We start from the raw sequence: 22,248 nt of genomic DNA, 5'->3' as shown, positions 1-22,248 counted from the left end.
GATATATATCGCGCCTACCGAATAAGAGTGTAAGATATAGATGCAGGATAGATAGATTGATGGATAGATTACAGGTTATACGATAAAGGCGATAATGTTCGGAATGATTCGATTCGTGTATGTACACGGGTATATGTGTTGCAGCATTGTAAGTACAGCGGTAGGCGGACTAGCGCTTTTCATCAATCAATATTTGTCCGTCAAATATACAGCATGGGTACCTCGGTGGTGTTTGTAGAGATACTGCAGGTATGTATAAGGTTTTATAATGATATAAATCGCACCGCCGCGAAACTCGATTTTTAATAGCGTCGGAAAATCAAATCAAATATTACCATTTCTTACGCGTTCTTACTTTCCACTGCGTAACAACTGTCTATTTTTCACGTACGAATCGGATTAAGATTGATTGATTGTTTCTTTGCAAAATTTACATTTTTAAAGACAAACTTCATTCCGTTCGGGATGAAAATGTATCAAGAATTTACTTTCAACCGTATTCAACTAATTCTGTAATTTTTTAACGTTAATGGAAAGCCAAGTTCCGACGATGGTTATATTGCGCAAAAAAAAAAACAACATCTTTGATAAACTAGTTTTTTAATCCTCGGTGAACGAGGTTAGCGCTAGAAACAATTTCGATAATAAAATTTCATTCCAACTTTCTCCCAAACACGTTTAGTTTTCATTATTAATTTTCATCTTCAACCAATCTATGTACAAGAACAAAAATTTCTCATCAATGATCGACTAAATCAAGACGACGTTATTGGGGGAAAAAAAAAATTAAAATAGCTCAACCCATCCGTTTGTACATCAAAAATTGTATAATCGATTGAATCGATTTAAGCACCGGATGCAGCACGATGATTTTTTTGGGTATACTCGAGAATGTTGAAAATCGTGAAAGGTTAGAATCGAAGGAGGGGGGGATGGTGGTACAGATTCGTCGTTAATTCAACGCCCGGAGTACGAGGATATAATGTTCCCTGAAACGTTGAAACACCTCCTCCCTAAACCGACGTCCGATATCGCGAACAATCATCGTCCGTCCATCCATCCATCCATCCATCCATCCATCCATCCATCCATCCGTCCCTCTTTCTCCATTTCTCACACGTCTTGACGTAGCGCAAGTGCAGTTCGGCAGTACCTGTAAAGAAGTAGTCGCAGATCGAGAGAGAAAGAGAGAGCGCGAAGCTTACCGTTCGTCCGGTCGGATCTGATGCCTCTGACTCTGACTCTCTCTCTCTCTCTTTCCACCTCCTCCCACTCCCCACCATTTAACAGAGTTTTGGGGGCGTGGCCGTGAGTCCGTGGAAGCGAATCGGGGGCGGAGCACCCCAAATTTAATCGTTCGGGGCGCGCATGAAAGCGCCGCGCTGATATATACGCGGACAGAAGAGAGAGCGATAGAGAGAGACAGAGGGTGGGTGGGGGGGAAGGGAGGGGGGAGGGGGGTGAAAATCGGGGGTGGGGGAGAGAGACCGGAGATTTTTGATGCGTACACACCGAGGCGCAGACACGTCAGCGACGCTGCATGCAACCGGCGACTCGGCAACGACAACGAAAACCGTATCCTACCAACTCACCACCACCACCACCACCACTACCACCATGACCACCACCACCACCACCACCACCACCATCAACGGTTCATATCCCGCGGAGAGTACAGAGTCTGTATAACGGAGGCAGAAATCGTCTCGGTTGCGTATCCCCGATTTCACTTTGACTCACGACACCGAACCAATCCGATCGCGATCGGTTAATTGTATGTTACATACCTTATGTGCGTATATGTACGTATACATACGTATGTGTGCATACATGTATGCGTATAGTTTTGTAAAGATTTTAAAGTGCGCGGTATTGTTTGTATAATGCGGAATGCCGCATCACTCGTCGATGTTCCGCGGAAGCGTGAATTCGTCCGTACGTCGGGATAGCTGGATCAAACTATGTGTGCAATGATATCGTTACGGTAATTCAGCCTGTTCGATAATCCGCCGTGCGTGAATGTGCGAACGGAAATTAAAGATAATTTATCAAGTTACAGCGAAGAACATAACGAGAATAATATCGTGCGAGTGTATTTTTAATAATAACTTATTGTAACGCGTAATTGTGTGTGCGTGTGTGTTAATATTATAAAAATCAAAAATTTTTTCACAACTGTACGACTGCACATCGATTGAACGATTGATAACAATTAATTCATTTGTTACAGTAACGAACTGATGATTCCGAGTATAATTCGTTTTTGGCCAATATTATTAAACCTATAACAGGTACAAGAATAATTGCCAAAGTGCTTTAACGACAGCGTCTTACAAACCGCGAAACGGGATTCCGTTTGTCACGATTAACAATGCTGCATCAGACAAGTGAAAGAATCGCGTCAAAAATAAACAGAGACAGTGAATAGTATCGAAAACTTTTGGTCAAAGTAACATGTTCGAATCACCAGCGTAGGCGCGCGTTTTCCAAGAGTGTTTATGGACTAGCTGTAAATTCGTAGAGATACTCAAAGTTGTCCGTGAATGAACTCACGTACGTGTTTTCTTATCGCATACCCGTATTTTAAACTCTCAGATCGTCCTATTCGCTTCGATATTTCGTGCGTGGGTTTTTGGGAAGTGTTATTTTCTCACGTGTTCGCAGTTCCTAAGACATTTGTATCGATCAATTTTCATTAAAACGACCACGATCGAAGTAGGTACATATTATAACAAATGGCAGCGTCAACAGGTGCGATGCACTACGTGGGCGCGAATAGTCAGATGGTAACATCGGACGAGATGCATCACATCCACCAGCAGCAACAGCAACAACAACATCAGCAGCACTCGTCGCGTCAGCAGCACATCTACACGAGTATCCAACATCGTCTCCAAGAGTCCGAAGCGAGTTCGCCGTGTTCCGACGAAGAGACAAAGTCGCCGCAACGTCTCCACGACCTGAGAGTGAGATCACCAGACCCGTCCGATGATCGGGGAACGGTAAGATTTCGCGACGATGTAACGACGACGACGACGACGCCGCAGCAGCAGCACCAGCACAATCAGGGTACAAAACGTTTCAAGGACGAAATAATCCCAGCAAAATCACCAGCCTCACCGAACAATCTACAACATTCGAACAACTTCACCTCAAGTCCTCAGAGCACCCCTAACCACGTGGTCCATAGTCACAACACCGTCGGAAAGACGTCGTTTTGCATCGACGCGCTACTAGGCAAAGCGATAACGACGAGTACGACGGTAGTCGAAGCGACTCACCTTGACGACCAGCATCGTCACGTCACTGCCGAAGTCCCGACCAAAAAGGGTTTCATGGACCAAGCCAATCGGAGGTCCGAGTCACCCCTGACATCCGTAGGACGTCACGACTCCAGGGACCAACAGGTAGGTCATCCTCTCCAGGCCCTGATTCAGCAGGACCATCATCACCACCATCATCATCATCACCATCAGCAGCAGCAGCAACAGCAGCAGCACGTCAAGCATCCCCATCACCATCATCATCAACCGAGGATGCAGAGCAGTCTTCAGGTGATGCAGTTCGGTTTGTCGGAAAGCACGGGTAGACGTCAGAGCAGCGGTGATCGTCTTCAAGGTCAGGACAACACGGAGGACGAGGGCAGTGCCGATAGGACCGGAAGCGCGAGTCCCGGAAGCAACGCCAGCTGCAGAAGCCACGCGTCGAGTCCCCCGATTTCACCGGGATCCGAAGACCCAACGGGAAACGGAACGACGACGGGTCAGCAAAACCCCGCACCGTCGCCCTACGGCGTTAATCCGGGATCGGTAGTCAGGCAGGGACAAGGCCTCCTCCTGCATCCCGGAGGACCGCTTATTCATCCCGGAGGACTTTACTACCACCCGGCGGGAGGGAGTGCCTTTCACTCGATACACAAGGAGGGCCAGCCCGTCGGTCACCCGCAATCCGGGGCGCCGCATCCTCAGCAGCACCACATCCACCCTCTGCAACTCGAGTGGCTCGCTAGAACCGGAATGCTGTACCCGAGGCTGCCGGCTGACCTGGTCGGTGAGTTGATTCGCGACCTCTTATTCGTTCGGATAGGAAAGACATTAGCAAAGGTATAACAACCACCAGCTTCTCCCAATCAGCCGCTAATGACAAGGCATCGAATCGATCCCGTAATAGGTGCAATATAATCTCCGATAAGAGGCTCGCCTCTTCCGACACGCGCGTTTCTCGTGTGCTCGTTGAGTCGCCAAGGTGGTGGTTGACTTGATTCCAGGCCAAGCGTTCCGCGGACCATCATAAATCACCGAGATCGCTCAGTTCCCAGGGAAAAAATGTTACAACTAGGGGTTAGATACAACGGGCGAACGTACACCTATAATACCTGCAAACAATTGGCCGATTATCTATCCCTAGCATGAACGGTGGGGATCATGAACAGTCGGTTGTTATAAAAGTTGAGTGTCCGACCAATATGGGTTAGCTTAGCAGTGCATTAGGCATGTCAACACCGGTCCTATCCGTCCATCAGTAGCGCCACAATCTGTCTTTCAACACACGAGGCTCACTTCTGTGTCCAGGCTAATAGCTGTAATAGCCGCTAAGAGCTAACACAACAAACAACATGCACGCTACCGCGACGATCGCTGTAATGATAATAGCGAGCAGCCTCGACAGCCGCTGTCTACTTGTCCACCTTCATGCCTCTGCGACGATGAGAGGAGTAGGTACCAACCAACCCGTGCCGGCTTTAATACTCCGCGTATAGCGTTTTATACGCTTGCTCGTTATGACCTACGCATGTTTTTGCTGGAATGTACGGCACTCGGCGCCCTTTCGTCAAGATAATAAATTTTCAGGGCGTGCAGCGGTAGGTTTGTTGTAACCTCTCGCGTACCGTGTTTCGTTTCAAATTCTTCGTCGCGATTAACCTTCGGCTGGCACCTTGGCTTCGTTCCTGACCCAAGGGTTTTTCATCGAGATTATCGTAACTTGAAAGTTACTGCCTTTTAAAGAAATTTTTTACTACCTTAAAATAAAAAATCATTGTTACCAACTGTTTTACTTTGTAAAAGACACTCTGGTAAAGACTCAAATAAAAAACCTTCAAATCAAAATATTAAATTGCTTTGGTACGTGACCCCAAAGTCCCAGCAATGTTATACCGGATAAAGGTGCCAACGCAAGGTTGAAGCAGGAGTTCATCTTGACGAACAGTTTTAGGTTATACAAATTACACGAATAGGCAAAGATCAACACTCACGTTTTTCTCAACTGGTGAACGATCGGGAAGACCTGCCTGTCGGATCGCCAAGGATTCAGTCCTTCACAGTTGCCCGTCGTCGAGCATCGATGACTGCTGTAAAAACAACGAACGAACGATCATTGCTTAGGACAATTTATTACCATATGCACAATTGGTGTCAAAAAATTTCGCTACTGATGAATAATTCAAATTTTATCACCGGTCAAATTCAACTGTTACCATATTACAAGTATATTTTTTTGACTCTGCAAGGGTCTGAATTACAAGCACGGTCTAGTCTGTCGAATCGAACCTCGTTTTTCGGTAACAAATCGTTAGACACGTCGGAATGAGGGACGGAGGGAGAAGGGAATTGGTCTGCAGTTACCTGTCAGACGAATCCTGATTGGTTGTTGTCAAGCATTAATTCACGAATCGAAAATAAACGAGAGATAGACAGAGAGGAGAGGAGACGGGGGTGGTGGATCACCACCTGCTCCGCTCCGCAGTCGTGATGTACGCGAAACTTGACTAAAAAAATTGGAAAACCCGATACTCGTATGTATGCAAATAGGTATACTCGTATAGCGATGCACTTTCGTTATTGTTTTTTGTTTCACCCCCCCCCCCCCCCCCCCCATTTTCTTTTTCTTTTTTCATTACCATTCGCAGTAATTTTTGTTCGTTTTATACATCGGATTTTCAACATGCTCTTGATTGTTCTCCGTTCATGCTGAATTATCAATTTCCGCGGTGGAAATTATTTGGAATAAAAACCAGGGTTGTTACAATGTCAAGTTAATTTTCCAGATATGCGAAGCGTGCTGACAACGAATATCAAATATTGAAACACCTTGATAAACCGATCGAGAAAGTTTTCATTTGAGAAATATGTTAAATGCCATGTAACGCGAGTCGACAAATAATTTGCCCGTGGCAAAGAAAGGAGAAAAGATATCCCACGGGAAACATTACGATATAATTAATCGTCAAATAATTTAACGATACGCGATTAAGTTTGGTTTTTAGCAGAGGAGAAGATCGAGAGATTTGAAAATAATTGCAAGTAGGTTGAATCCTTCCATAATCGTATCGGTCGTAATTTACGATCTTATAGCCGCGTTATCGGTTCGGTGAGATCGTCGTTCGATGGTCGTAAAACTTGTTAACAGCACAACGTTACGAAGCTCGGCTGCACGCGATCATTGAAAACAAATAATTACATACGCCCACTTACAATTGTCTGTAATATATGAGGTAAGAGCAATATTCCACTACACGACGATTAAACGTCCAACCTCAGCCTCGTTCGATTCGTGATTATACGCGATACGTCTGTAATAATACACGCGTTAATTTTGTCCGAGCGTTATCGACTCTTTACGGTTTATATACCGATGACGATAAGCTTCCTAAATTCGATCGTTAGTCACGGAGGTTGGAAATGGAAAAACAAAAAACCCTGATCCAAATTCGAAGTGTCCGTCTAAACGAGTATTAACCCTTTAAATACACCAGCGATAAGATTTTTTTTCATCCGTCGCTTCGTAAAGGACAAATGTTAAAAATCGATGAAAATATAGACAACCTGATTGTGATGAAAATATTGATATTGTAAAGGGGAATAAAAAATTTTTCATATCAAATCGAATAATTGATAATTATATTGAAGAGTTGCAGGATTGAAAAAGCGAGAGCGAGAGAGAGAGATAGAGAGATAGAGAGATAGAGAGAGAGAGAATTTGTTTGCCACTTTTTATCGTCCGTTGTCATAAGGGAAAGGTATAATAAGGCGAATAAAAATGGCGAACGAATTTTCGGAGATAAAGAGAGTTGGCTGAGGCTAAAAGTTTGGGGGGGTGGTGGTGGTGGTGGAGGGTGGAGGGATATTTTTTTCCCCGTCAACTAACAAAGGGGGAACCTCGAAGCTGGATACTCTGGGGACGCGCTGGTAAATGGTTCGAGAGTCGGGGATGATTTAATTAGTTAATTGTGCGTCATCCATCCGTCCATTCATCCCCCCCTACCTCCCTTCCTAACTCACTTGCTGCTCCTGCCGTTCCACCTTCCTTCGTTCCTTCGTTCCTTCCTTCCTTCCCTCATTCCTCCTCCATGAAATGTCACCATGGTTACGGTGCTTTAAAATTCTCTTAAATGGAAAATTTCAGTATCCTGGAGTGTTTCTCAAGTGGGAAAAAGTGTTTTACCTTGTACATTGGGACGCTTTTTCGATTTTAGGTTATGAAATGGGAGGTTTTCAAAATTTTTATGTGAAAATTGATATTATCTGAAATGGCAGTCCTTCCGCAACAAAACGTACTTTCATTTGTTTGTTCAAACAACTTGATTTACTTTTGACGAAATTTGAGAAAAAATATTTAAATGTACACCAGCGTAAAACACCCTCGTGTGCCTTGAAATACGATGCGTAAATTGAGTTTTGCCGCAAACTAATTATTGTAAAATCAGCTATTAATTATTATTTCTGTTTAAAACTTCATTTACAGTTAGAATCGTGATCATTTTTTTTTTATTTTTATTTTTTTATCGAATTACAAGATGAATGAACTTTATTCAACCGTACGAACATTTTTATCGAGTATCTCTGTATCGTATTATTTCCAAAATCAGTGTACCGAATTTCTTAGCCCGTATATTTCTGTGGCGTTCTGATAAAGAACCTAAAAAAGATGAAAAAAAAAATACTCGAATCTTTAAATCACGTTATACGTCAAGATGACGAAGCAAATAACCGAAATTTAGGTTAGTATTTCATGGCATCTGAATATTCGTAGAAAAGTATCGCGTTTTTTTTTTTTTTTTCAATTAACATCACTACAAGTCGAAATCGACAATACGTATCAAGGTACGACAATTTTCCCCATTTAGAAAATAACAACTGATGATTTTATGTCTCGATATGTAAAAATAACGATCAACAACCGAACTGCACCTGCGTAATAAAATTACCAACAGACTGACGAAAGTTTGTTATTAAAACCGTAAATATTTCAATTTTAAAAATAAATACCTGACAGTTTGCAAGATTCGATTTAGTACCTATACCTATATGTATACATAAAAAGCGACAGATAAATTTATGTAATCGCATTAATTATTGATTAGATGTATATTATACCTGTACCTGAGGTTTCGTTCCATCTGTGATTTGTTTGAACGGATACGCCTACATATTATACGAATTAATATTATATATCTGTTTACCAATCTTGCGCTGGTGGCGGCTAAGCATGAAAAGAGAGAAAGATAATTTTTTTTTTTTTTCTCTCTCTAAAACAAAGTTTATTGAATTATACGTCAAACAAATAACGAGAAGCTGATATTGTAACGCGGCGAACAACCGAATGCAATCATTCCTCGGCATATGGTGAACATTCACCGATTTTGCCCGCTGAGTTTATTTCTGTTTGCATTGCAGGTATCGCGTACATTACGTATATTACAATATACGTGTACGTGTACGTACAGAGAGACAGATGTTAATTGAAACTAGATCCCTTATCATTTTATACGAATTACTGATTGCCATGCGATGCAAAGTTGGAGACAAAAAAAAAAAATAATTCCGCGTTGCTGATAAATATTTTTCACAACAATTACGGCTGTTAGTTATAATTTCTCTTAAATAGAGAAGAAAAAAAAACAGGGGAAAAAAGACATGATAGGGAATTGAATCAAGCCTTTGAATGATCCATGCTGACTATCGATTTATTCAAGATAACACGACGCGAGTTCCTTGCGATAATGTTAATTTTTGATAAAAAAAAAAAAACGCGTGATAGAAATGACTAAAAATTTGATTGAACGTACCTCGATCGTCTTGTTTGAAAAATATGAAATTGTTGTAACGAAACAAATTGAGTTTGTTTCAATTCACGTTTTTGTCGAGTCGAGAGTTCAACGGTTGAAGCAGGTAATAAAATTTGTTATTACAATTTATTGCATTGACTGAACACTGGATTTATCCAAGCGCGCAAAATCTATTCCACGAATGATATATCGTTTGTAATTCTGTTGACTAAAAATTTTGTGGCATTTATCCGATATTTAACGAGTAAAACCCGAAAACTTATCGTTGTATACGTACAAGTACAAATTGTCAATGTCAATTTCTGTGACTCTGTACCTTGGTGTTATGCTTTCTTCGTTTGCGACAGGTTTGATGACAGATATTATATCTCACGTTAACCTAACCTAACTATCCGTTTCACAGCAGACTACCCGGTTTTATAACAATCTCCGAAGCTACTTCCATAGCGAGAAAGTTCACCGCCTGGTGGCCGTTTTACAGTACCAATATACCGACGTTGATGACAAATATATTCTCTGTTTGTTTCGAAGCATGCGGTGTTTCTTTTACCCCGTAAACAAATTAGTGCGACCGATTCAACCAGTTACCATCATTTTGAGAAACTAATTAAATCGAAACTGTTGAATCGAAGTCATCGTATTTGGCACAAACAAGGGATACCGGATCGAAGCGAAAGGACTCCAAAATGATCTACATTGTTGGTTGAGGAATTCCTTCACCCCCTCGTGCACGCGTGAAAAACTTACCAAGTGTTGAAATATCGTAGGTACAAGGTGCGCGCGTACCTACACGTATACGTACAAGGTAACAGATACGCGGATCGAACGATCGTCAGTGCGGATACCGCGGGATGTACACATCGGGTAACCAAGATCTGTTTGCATGCGGCTGCAGGCCAAACTAGCTTGCTAATTCAGAAACACCATTAACCGGTGTAATCTACACCAGCACCACGACACCGCATCGTTCGCCATGATCCAACACACCCCCAAACTCGTCCCATGTATTTATAATGCGGTTCGATACCAAATCGACGCCTCGATGCTACGATGCGCCGAATCCGTATGCGTCATACGCACACGTACGGAACGAAAGCACGCTACGTAACTGATTGATGAGAACCTCTCAGTCCGGATTAAAGCAGACGACATTGTAGCGATACGTCAGACTATACGGCAACGGCGATTCCATATGCATCCACGTATCCATGTATCTACGCATCTGCGTACCTGTGTACGTGTGGTGTACACATTTTCATTTTTTTTCCGCTTCTACGCGCACGTACACCTATACACCCGATAGCGTGTTCGTTCGGATAGTTTTCGGTTATCGTAGCGAAACGGGATTGCCAATTCGTTCGGTCACTGCAGTTCAGCTTACGTGTGTAGATTATGTGTACGTAACGTTCGATACAGGGTAGGAAAAGCGCAAGCGTGGGGGTTGAATTTTTCGCAATCTTACGAATGTAGGGACGTTATATTACAGTCTGGCAAAATGTGGAAGAGAAAGAGAAAGCGAAAGAAAAAGAAAGAAAAAGAACGTTAAATCCCTCCAACGATTCGCTGATCACGTAGCGGCAGTTTTCGGAAAACCAACTTTTCGAGTTTCGGAAGAGCAACGCGGTGAGTTTCTGCAGAGGTTATATTTATTATACGTATCTACGGGGAATTCCGTGCGAACCCGACCAATGTTTGAACCTCGCCATTTCCGATTTTGTATGAAAAAAAAAAAATTTCTGCAATTGTTTCAACTCCGAAACGATACCTTGAATTTTTACGAATTTTCTCATTCAACTAGTCGATCATTTATAAAAACTTCAAGTGATTTTGAAAGAGACCTATTCGAAATTCTCAAACAATTGTCAGAAACTGTATTTTCGGTTCCACATATTTCTGTGATGAGACGAGTTTTTTTCAAATTTTTTTTCTTTTGAGCACTTGCAGTTTTTTTGATCTGATTTCAGAATTGTCAAAGAACGTTTAAAAAAGTTCCTTTTCAAAATGACTCCCAATATTTATAATTAATTGGCCAGTTGAATGGAAAATCTGAAAAAAATTCAGGGTACCGTTTCAGAGTTGGGAGGATTGCAGAAAAAATTATGAAAACAAAATAAAAAATGGCGAGATTCAGAGGTTTCTCTTTTAGGTCAGGTTGGCACGGAATTCCCCATAAAACGTGAAAGAGTTCGTCCCTCAGACATCCGCATTATAGGTACCTCGTATAAGCTGGTATAATACCTACCCTAATCGCAAAAGTTGAACAGCATAAGCGAGATAGCGGTGAAGGGAAAAGAAAAGTGAAGAGATATTTCTCCTCCGGGATCTGAAAATCGGGAATCGGAATGAGAAGTAAGGAAGGGTGAATAAGGGTGGATAAGGGAGAGCGATGAGAGGTGCAGAGGGAGAGATCGGGGTTTTAGACGTTCTCTACGATCCTCCTAAGGATGTTTACGGCGTGATTTGTGGCGAGTCGAGTTTGGGATTAAATTCGGCCATTCCGGGTAAGGAAAATAGCCGGATAAAACTTGGCTAACTTCTTCGACAAGGAGGGAGGAAGGGAGATAGGGAGCGAGGCGGTCTGGTGGGAGGGTAAAAGACGAACAAGTAGAAGAAGAAGAAGATGAAGAAAAAGAAGAAGAGGGGAGTGATGCTAGATTCGTTTAACGCAGCTCCGAGGGTGCAGAATAATTTTTGGGCGGGGCGAGCCGAGGGAAAGAGAGAGAGAGAGAGAGAGAGAGAGAGAGACGAATGGATCGAGCGAGAGGGAGAGAGAGAGAGAGAAAGAGAGGGCGGGGCTTCTCGCGCCCCCGCAACTTGTAAGGTTAGGCCGGGCGGTTAGGGATACACGGTGATTTAGAACGGTAATCCCAATTTGCAATTCACGATTGGATAATTGGTCCCCATTAGAGCGAGCCTCGAGCAGGGAGGACGAATTGCCGCCCTACCAACTCCGTCGTTCAAATTCGGTCTTTCGTCGTACGAAAAATTCTGCTCGTTCTCTACCTCGTACGCTTGTAACGATTACGCGTCGTTGATACTCAGTGTCCGTTACTTCTTATTGTACCGAATCATTTAACGCGGTAAAAGATCTAGAATAAGAAATTTGTTTATTATACGCGCGAACTTTACGATATTTCGAAAATTTTTACAAATCAATACAGTGGCTGTATCACACGATATTCAGTCCGATCAATTTATCACGAGCAAAAGAACACGGGGCTGAGGTTAGTAAAAAAATCCATTGTCGCACAATCTTAGAACGACTATCAAGAAGTTGGTTTTGCAAAGTATTAGGGTATTTTATTTATGACGGTTTACTACAAGTTTTAGAAATTTCTAAAGGTGCGAAGTAGTAACGTCATCCTCACCAAAGAACAACCACCGTTATCTGGTTTTATCAAGCATTCGCACTCACGGTTGAAATTTAGAGCGCGGAAGTTTAAAGAAAAGAGCAAAAGAAAAAAGAGCGACACGCACACACACACGCGCGCGCGTGCACACGTCCAAATGATACCACCCTACATCAATTTACGAGTTAAATAGCAAACCGCGCACGAATCACGAAGAGACGAGGAGAGTGGGACCAGCGAGTAATTAGCTGGGAATTAAACGAACCCTTGGCTAACGAGGGGTTCGTCCTATAGGTACGAGGAGGGCGTTTTATAGTGTATCCGTGGACGCGTACCGATGGGGGGAAAAAAATCACCCGCGAAATCAGAACTTTCCAAAAAGCGAAAAAAAACAAAAAAAAAAAAAAATTTTTTTTGTTTTCATCTTTTGTTCAAATTTTGTTACACGATTGGTGAATCACTCGGGGATGTGTAACGTTGTTCAACAATACGATTCCGATGATTCTACCACAATCGAAAAATATTCTCCTTATTCAGGGTACAAAAATTTGAGAATGAAATTTGTGGCTCTGTAACCTGCTGCGGAAAACAAAAAAAATTACTGAAAAATTACTGTAAACGATCCATCTTCCTCTTCGCTTCATTCCTTCGTACAGTTGCGGCGTAACTTTTGTTCACCGTCGTTATTGTTGAATAATTTCTTAGTTAAACAATGCCACCAATTGAACCTGACAAATAAGCTTAAGCTCCCCTTCGATGTCGATAAGCATTTAAATTCATCGAATTATGGATTATATTGGATTTGATGCAAGTGTCAACATTAACCTTGTCATTCACTGGGTGACGACTTGACCGCCAGTTGGATTTGCTTGATTGATCGACGGACGACAATTCTGCTAAAATTTTGTGTCTTAAATGTTACCGCTATCGGCGGTTTTTTTTTTCTATACAGAAGAATATTTATCAATAACCATATTCCGTTGTTACCTCCGTCAATAAGTAATTTTTGAATTTTCCGAGGAGGACCTGTCCTCAGAAGCGACCGTTAAAATTTTGACTTCCGATTTTACTAACCTGCGACACCGAGAAAGTCTACCCATAATTCGAGACACGGCCGAAAACTTCTTCAGCGATAAAAAGAAAAAAAAAAAAACCGACAACCGCAAACGTCTTTTCTCGGCGCGTCAACGAAAACAAAACTCCCCCGATCGATTATAAATTCCTTGCAACCTGTCGGGAACATCAGCCGTAGAGATTTACGAAGGGTGAATTTCTCGTTTCAAAATCTCGAATGATATTTCACTCGGTTATTGTAGGGGCGAGAATCTGGACCTGACGGTGTTTATTTTCCTGGTCGAGCAAAAGCAAGCAGCCAGGCGGACGGGCAGTGATCAGTGAGCGAGAACCGTAGGGTGGGATGGGTTGGCATTTAGTAACAGGGTGACATAAGGCTGCGGAGAGGGTGGAGAATCGGTGGTAGTAAGGTAGGAAGGTGTGTATAGGGCGCTAACAAACTACAAATAGACCGTGGCAAAATAAATAATATAAATCCGGGGTACGGTCCGGCGTTAAGGAAGGGTAGCTCGTAGAGAGGTACCTGCAGGATGAATTCCCTTCCAGAGCTCGGTCATCTAGGACATATCGGCAGGGTCAGTTTTCACCGAATAACCGTGTCGCCTTCGGGGGAAACGGCCAATCGGAGACCACCGTAAGGCGGAAGTGAAGCAAAGGGGGAGGAGAGAGAGAGAGAGCGAGAGAGAGAATGACGGAGCGATCTCCCCTCCTGCCGCGCACACCCAGCACCTCGATAAACGGTGACAGATGTCAGTAAACAAGGAGGGCGGCTTTATCGAGTGGACAATCACTATTCACGCTCTTATTCGACGTCCCGGTTTGGCTTCCCGGGGTTCCTTCCTTCCTTCCCTCCCGAGGCACCCTCCGCTTTTATCATGATAATTTAATTTATTTGGTCCCCATTAGCCATTTAAAGCCTGCCGGCCGCGTACCACCCTTGAATCGTGTCCCAATCATCACAGCGGTAAACACCGACCATTATCCGTATATGTATAATGGCTGGTACTTAACGCGGGAGAGAGAGAGAGAGAGAGAGAGAGAGATCGAGGCCTCGATTCGAAAAGGGAGATCCTCCAGATTCGTTATTTATTAGATGTGTCGTGACGATTTTCCTCGACGGTTAGAGAGCCTGATAATTTCACCCATTATTGTCATCGTACGTTACATAATCGCCGTAATTGATCGTCGGTTGGAAAAGACTATTATCGTAAGGAAGTACACGAGGAATCATCGTTCGAATTACTACGTTCAACGTGAGCGTAACTTTCTCAATGTCTCGGAGTGAAAAGTCATTAAGCGATAGCGAAAACTGCACAACTCTAAATCGAACGAGTGATATTGTTCACTCCAAGCGTTTCGAGTGAAAAAGTTCACTCTTCAAGTGTAAATATTCACTCCGTGGTGCAAAGTTCCGCAGTTTTCACTCCAAGAAAATTTAGAGAGAACGCAAGTTTTCATTTTTCTTTTTTCAACACGGAATTCGGTATTGCGATTTGTCGATCATCGTCATCAATGACGCTTCAATTTTTTTTCAAATTGACCACCCAACGACGCCAAGGTGATACGAAAAGTAGGATTTTCGCAAATTTGATAGAAAATGTTCTTCTTATCGAAACGAGTTGTAGAGTAAAATCAAACCCACACCACTTTCAAACATTTTAAAACAATTTGAAACAAAGAAGTCGAGGAAAATATATCTCGCAGTTACGTTCGGTACCTACTGTATAAGAGCAATTAACGAACTGTCGAGAAAATGAAAGAAAATGGCATCAACGTCCATCGAACTTGTCGCCGATGCGTTTCGATACGCTTTCTGCGCGTAAAAACCGACCCAGCTACAAAGTATCGGGAAGAGAGTAAAAGCGGTGACAGCGGTTGGACCCTTTTGGCGTCGTTGAACCACCGGAACCATCGGTGGTGGGATTAGCATTTAGCAGGCTATTTATTGCCTAGCTGCGGGGGTCGGGGAATTTCGGCAGGGGTTTCCCGCAGGGTTCGCATATGGCCTCTGCACCAGAGATCGCGTCATCATCCGAACCTTGTATCGTACCGATGCGAACGCGGTATCCATACAACGGAACCGATGAATACATTTTCTCACAACCGTTTGACGCGGTGCCAATTTATCGCCCATTATCTGTACCGTTCGCGTTGCTGTTGCTACAGGGAGAAAAATTTCATACGGTATATAGAAATAGGTAACTAGAAAAATTCGTTAAAAAGTGTATCGTGTTTGGGAAAAACGAGGTACGCCTAACCATTTTGCGGTATCGTCGATCCTTTTTTGGTTATTTCAACGCGAAATCAGTCTCTGAGGTTTACTCTACGTTTTTAGCGTACAAAACAAGTCTAGGAAAACTAATGTTCAAAGTAAACAACGTCGAGATTGTTATTTTGTACATCGCATAGACGAATCGTTGATGGACGACACTTGCGGTTCATCCCGAATTACACAATCTACGGTGCGAGGTGCCGGAAAGAGAGCGCCATACGGCGCTGTCCCAATTAAATAAATACGATAGTTGACATAATGGCTGCACGCGCGCAGAATAAATACTCGAAAATCTGTTGCGTTCTCGGTCAGCACAATCACTGTAAGGCTTAGGTATCAATCATCGTCACCTACGCGACCTGCGGAGCTATGTATACCCTGAAACTAAATGATTGATTGAAAATCCTGCTATGGAAATCCTCCGATAACCGGAATCTACGTAAACGGTGATATTATTAGGTGCAAGTTTTTCAATAACAGGGTGGCCACAAAATTTCTGTAAAACAAAAAAAATCCCATTAAATTTCCAGGTTTTCCAAGACCCGAAACCTAAATCGTTCGGCTCATTAACACACAATCGGTTTGAACCAATTTCTTTTCTCAACGAGAAAAAAGTAAACTCGTTACCTCAAAACATCGTTTCCAATTCCCGTGATAAAAAACGTATATTTCCAATTTTTTCCACAACCAAATTAAAAATCTTCCGACGATCCGAGGTTTTCCATATTTTCCAAATGTCCGGCCACCGTGAATAAATTGTAATAAAATTTTCTCAAAAATCTTTTCACGCCCGCATTACGAATATTTGTACGCAGACGGTAAATTTTCATCGTGAAATATGAGGCGTAAGATTTTACGAGGACCTTTCTACATTCCCACCCTCCGTCTGCAATTTGTCGATGACAATGGTTTAATAAATTGCCAAAATTAAACCTGCCCCTCGTTTATCCATAAATCGCAGGGCCGATCGTAAGTGAATCAGTAATCCGAAAGCATTATATATCCGAGGTGTGATTCCCGTTCACTGCTGCACTCGTTCGGCTGCTACACGTATGCATGCATGCATGTACGTACGTACGTAGGTGCCTATAATGCCTGAGCTAAATACTGGCATGTGTACAAACAGTGACAGGCGGTTCGAAACTCCTGCTGTTGCCGACGGTGGTCGTGCTTATGCTTATATGTATATATATATACATGCACTTGCGCCTCCTAGCTGCAGCTAGTTACCAAAGTAGATACAAGCGATGCTGTTTAATCGAACAATATAAAAATCGGGGGTGCAAACGTTCGACTTGAAAATAAAATAAATAAAAAATGGGGAAGAAACGAATTTAAAATTACACTGGTTCGCGAGGAACGCAATCGTTACTACGACGGATCGTTTCATCGATGAATCGATCAACCGTTGGATTGAATAAAAAAAAAAAAAAAATACATCAGTTAATCACCAAATTAACGAACGGATATGAAATAATTCACCACCGAATGAGTTTCGAGAATAGAATCGTTCCTCATTTCTTTACGCGAATGGAAGTAGCGTGATTAGGAGGTGGGATGAGGATGAGGCTTGAACTCCCTTGAATTCCTTTGAATTTCCCTCCCTTCGATCCCTTGGCATCGAAACGCGCGACGAGCCAAGAGTCACTCGCGTAGCTAATTGTTGGGGCGGTAGTCGAGGGCACGAAAGCCAACGTAAGCCTCTCTCTCTCTCTCTCTCTCTCTGACCCCTCCAGGCGAAACTTTAGCAATCCTAACCCCAAACGATCCATCCCTCGTTAAGTCCCCGGGGAACGGGCGCATCACCGATAATTGCATTAGCATTCATCCTCGACATCATTTTTATATATGCCTTATTTATATACATACGTATACATACCTACATATATAATACATATATAATATATAATATTCAATTTTCGTTCATTTATATTTATGAAAATATTGGTTCGCTCGTTGTATTTGTTTTTGTTTGATCAATCGTAAATTATTCTGACCTTCGGTGGCGAATGAAAAGAAAATAAATGATTAGTTTTTCGGTGAAGGGGTCGAAGTTCCGAATTTGAAAAGTTCCGAAAGCGCCTAATTTCGAATCAATTCGTGGCGAAACTTGGAAGTAAAGAAATCAAACTTTGCAGAAACGTAAAAAGTTTCGATCGGTCGGATGTTCCGAAATACTAGATTCCTTACAATTTCGAAACTTTTAACTTGTCCGTGTTACGCCGTTCCGAAATTTTGTCCTTTCAAAATTTGCCGCTTTCGAAATATTCCAAATTCGGAATTTCAACACCGCCCCATTTTTCGACTATTGGTTCAAACTGTGAAAAAAAAAACCAAAAAAAAACGTCTATCGTCGATTACCTGTCGATACGATGTATCGTGATACCGAATACAACTGACCGAAAACGAAAAATGACGATAATATAAGGAAAAAGCAATAAACAATAACGTGTTCCAGGTTGCGCGGCTCAGCACACTCTTCTCGGTAAAACAAGACGTCCGCGAACGGCGTTCACGTCGCAGCAACTTTTGGAACTTGAGAAACAGTTTCGTCAGAACAAATATCTCAGCAGACCAAAGAGATTCGAGGTCGCGACATCGCTTATGCTTACGGAAACCCAGGTAAATATATAAATATGAAAATATATTACTTATACATATAATGTAAGACACGAGTAAAACAATAACAACAACAATAATAATAATAATAACAACGTTAATAATAATGAGAATGAGAATGGGAGGAATAATTGAGAAACAAACAAACAAACAAGCAAAGAAAAAGGAAAAACAAATATCTATAAATAAATGAACAAATTTCGTTCTACCATTATCATTATGGGGATAATAGGTGGACAAATACTTTACTGCCTCGGACGTATGGTGAAATAAACGACGGCGCAGAGGTAGTAGGTTGAAGGATGAGGGTATTACAAGTGCAATTATATGTATTAAAACCGGCCTACGCAAGACGACACGAATTTAAATCGCCTCGTCGTCAGCACGAGCTGCATGACAAATAATTCATCTCACTCGGTCGGTCTTTCCCCTCATCCTCATCCTCGTCCTCGTCCTCGTCCTCGCGACGCGGCAGTTTCCCCCATTCTCTAAATCTCCCATAGTTCAACAACTTAAACATAACTCGGAAGCTTATACGCGCGACTGACGAATAGCTCGGCAAACACGACGAGGATGCGAAAGTCTGAGTTATTACGGCTCAGCCTCTGATTTGTTTCGATGTTTTACCGATTCTACAACCTCCTCCCCGCCCCCGTCACTCCTCTTTTACACCGATACGCGTTTATACACACATATATGTGTGTGTGTGTACTTGCGAAAAGTGCACGAGCAATAATATTCAATCGCGCGATTGATGAAAGCAGTTTATCGTGTCGAAAAGACCTTTCCTCGAGTCTTTGACAAATTTTTATCAATGAAAAATTAGAGAATTTTACGGGTTTTTTGTAATTTTAACACATCGTTTTTAAAAGTAAGAAAAGCGATAAATAAATTCGATTTGCGTAGCAATTTTTCGTGCTCGGTTGAAAAATAAAAACAAACAAACTACAAGTTAAATAATCAGTCGGGTAAAAACTCCGCGGCATTTTAGAGGATCGTTAAAAAATTACGCGAAAATTTTCCGATCAGACCAGGATTGTCGAGAGATCGAAAGAGGAATTTTTTATTTCTCTTCCTTCCTTCTATATATACATACGGAATCAGAAAAATGCAACCGATAGTTTACACAAATTTGATACATCCTTCTATTTCTATACACACCGCGATTCTCCCCCCGCGATATAAAAAATCATGAACAGGAGGGGAATTCCGGCGGAGGGAAATGTTACGTATGCATATTGCATGTACGGTAGAGATCGCGGAGAGAATGTCGAGAGAGGTGAAGGAGAGAGATGGGAAATGAGCCACCCTCTCAAGCTCGAAAAATCCGTTTTCGTATTCACGTGAGCGTGCAACGGCAATCGGGGAACAGATACGACGCGTGTATCTGTGTACGTGCTTTGTTATACATATATATACAGAATCACCTTTGGTTTACAAACGCAAGTATCCGTAGAGCGAATATTGTACAAACGCGTATCGAATTTTGACCACCTTTGTAATAACGGTGTTGGAAAATTGCTTAAAAATTCACAGGTGAAAATCTGGTTTCAAAATCGTCGGATGAAATGGAAGAGGAGCAAAAAGGCCCAGCACGAGGCCCGAGGGAGCAACGGTGCGGCCGTTGGAAAATCTGAGGATAACGGAAACACGCGAAGCGGCGACCGGGAGAGCGGAAGTGACATAAGCATAAGCGCGGCAAGCGTCGGGGAGGAGAGCCGAAGGACCTCGCAGGAGACGCAGAGAGGGATCACGGAATTACACGAGACTCTTTATCGTCCTTACGTCGTTTAATTTCTCGACGAGTGACGAATTGTTGTTTTTTCTTCTTTTTTTTTCTTTTTTCTTTTTCTCTCTTTGCTCTTACATCCGTCATTTCAACAATTACCTTTCCTTTCTTCTTCGATCTTAATCAATAGGAAAATTCATGATCTTTGTATATAGTTCAACGTATATACACAGGCATATAAACTTGATGTAAATACAATTTAGCCACATTCGATTTAACCGGATTTATATGCATACGAATAATTAAATAATATGTAAATATATATATATATATATAGGTATGTAGAGATGTACTTGGTGTAAAAAGTAATAATTACTGCAATTATAATATAAACAATAATAACGATTGGTCAGGATTCGCGAGAGAAAAGAAAATCCGTAATATCATCACGCGCATTGATATATTATAACATTCATTTATAAATAGATAGACGGACGGATGGATAGATAGGTAGAAGAAAAAAAAAATATTTATTATATGTATAATAATATACCTAATGTTCTATAATATCCGGCTACACTTCTTTTTGCAATTTAAGATATACCTAACAGTATAAACTATGCGTGTAGCTGATAAATAATATTCAACCGTGCGAGTGGAATAGGAGGAATTTGAAAGAAAAAAAAAAAGAAAATAATTGAAAAAATAAATTTCACATCTAAAATTTTGAAGGGAGGAAGAAAGAAACCTTCAAAAGCAATGCCAAATATAAATACATAGGTTATGTATAGTGCGTATATATACATATATATATATATATATATATGATTTCGAGCGGTAGTGTTTGTATATTAAAAATCGAACGAATAAAATAAATTTCATTATAATATTATAATAACGTAAATACCAGTAATCGTGCGAGAAAGCGAAGGAAAGAAACAAAGAGATGAAGAAAAATGGTGTAAATTTCACGAAGCACGAGCAGAATATGGGAAATAATTATCTCATTAAAGTATATTCGATTGTAAATTGTGAGTACGGCTTATACGAAGTATCGAAATATTTTCAAAGTTTTCAACTGGTTTTGAATGGGGTGACAACGACCAAGGCTACTGAGGTACGAATGCACAATTCTTCGTTTTTCAATACAAGATATAATATTTCGAAAAATAGGAAAGTGCGCGCGCATGCGCTTCGCGTGCAATTGCAAAAAACGAGCGTCGTGCGATTGCGTGTTACATAACCGAACTGTGTATATATATACATACATATATATAAATAATATAAATATTATACAGAAGTTCCTAAGTATAATAAATAAATTATATAAAAAGCAAATTCTGTACAACATTTCGCCAGCTGTATGATTTATATTTTTATTCGCATAATAAATATAAGCCCAATCATCGATCGATCGCAAAACATTGTGGAAAGATGAAGGAAAGAACAAAAAAAAAAAAAAAAGTATAACATCAAATCACGCAGGAATTAGTTATCGAATTTCACGAAAACTTGACGTTCGTTTGCAAATCCATCTCGAAGCTATAAGGTAAGAGAAATCTTTTTGTAATTACAATATTTCCGAAACTTATATATTATGTATAAGTTCTCCGATGTCCGCACTAATGGATCTATGTCTTCTTTTCTTTTTTTTTTTCATTTACGAATCTACATTAAGGTACTTCAAATTATGCGTGTGTTGTTCTTTTAATAAAATAGAAAAGTTGCCGAATTTTTCCATTACTTGTGCAACGTATGTTGTTGAAAGAAAAAAAAAAAAAAGAAAAAAAACCAAGAAGATCGGTTTCTTTTTTTTTCCCCCCCTTACATCCTACGCGAAATAATAGATCGACCAATGGATAAATTATAGTAACAACAATACCTTGAAGTTAGTAACGCTCTTGACTGAATAAACAAGGAACATTGTACCGGCAAAAACGAAGGTAAAGGAAGGGGGATTTAAATTTTCATCATTGGATTTTAGCATTGCAGGCATCGCTCGGATACGAAAATTGTACCAAGATTTGCATAATGTGGTCTCTGATTGGATATACGCTTTGTAAATGAGAGCTGTAACCCCGTCTGCCTTTCCTCGTCGCCCGCCATCCCCTCGACGATGGTGTTCCAACGCCCCACC

At 41.4% G+C, this 22,248-nt stretch overlaps 2 protein-coding genes across 5 annotated transcripts in view; one reads left to right on the top strand and one right to left on the bottom strand.

The window, feature by feature from the left end:
• The window catches only part of LOC124177662, a 67,244-nt gene that overhangs the window by 32,786 nt on the left and 12,210 nt on the right, over positions 1 to 22,248 (bottom strand). For all 4 annotated transcript variants that reach the window (XM_046560287.1, XM_046560288.1, XM_046560290.1 and 1 more), the window contains one exon: positions 5,255 to 5,350. The gene's annotated coding sequence lies outside the window, so the exon portion shown is untranslated. The remainder of the gene's footprint in view (positions 1 to 5,254; positions 5,351 to 22,248) is intronic.
• Positions 215 to 20,678, top strand: LOC124177654 (H2.0-like homeobox protein). Its single transcript, XM_046560271.1, has 4 exons — positions 215 to 249; positions 2,743 to 4,050; positions 18,222 to 18,385; positions 19,919 to 20,678. Exons 2-4 carry the CDS (start codon positions 2,757 to 2,759, stop codon positions 20,174 to 20,176), a joined length of 1,716 nt encoding a protein of 571 aa, XP_046416227.1. The 5' UTR covers positions 215 to 249; positions 2,743 to 2,756; the 3' UTR covers positions 20,177 to 20,678.

Source organism: Neodiprion fabricii, chromosome 3, assembly GCF_021155785.1.
Source record: "Neodiprion fabricii isolate iyNeoFabr1 chromosome 3, iyNeoFabr1.1, whole genome shotgun sequence".
NCBI classification, from domain to species: Eukaryota; Metazoa; Arthropoda; class Insecta; order Hymenoptera; family Diprionidae; genus Neodiprion; species Neodiprion fabricii.
This window is presented reverse-complemented; position numbering and strand designations above follow the sequence as displayed.

What these genes read in the sequence shown, in the direction of transcription:
- LOC124177654 (XM_046560271.1), top strand. Translation starts at nt 2,757, where the DNA reads ATGCACTACGTGGGCGCGAATAGTCAGATGGTAACATCGGACGAGATG. An exon ending in GCTGCCGGCTGACCTGGTCG is followed by an intron (nt 4,051 to 18,221) that starts GTGAGTTGATTC and finishes AACGTGTTCCAG; the next exon opens with GTTGCGCGGCTCAGCACACT. An exon ending in TTATGCTTACGGAAACCCAG is followed by an intron (nt 18,386 to 19,918) that starts GTAAATATATAA and finishes AAAAATTCACAG; the next exon opens with GTGAAAATCTGGTTTCAAAA.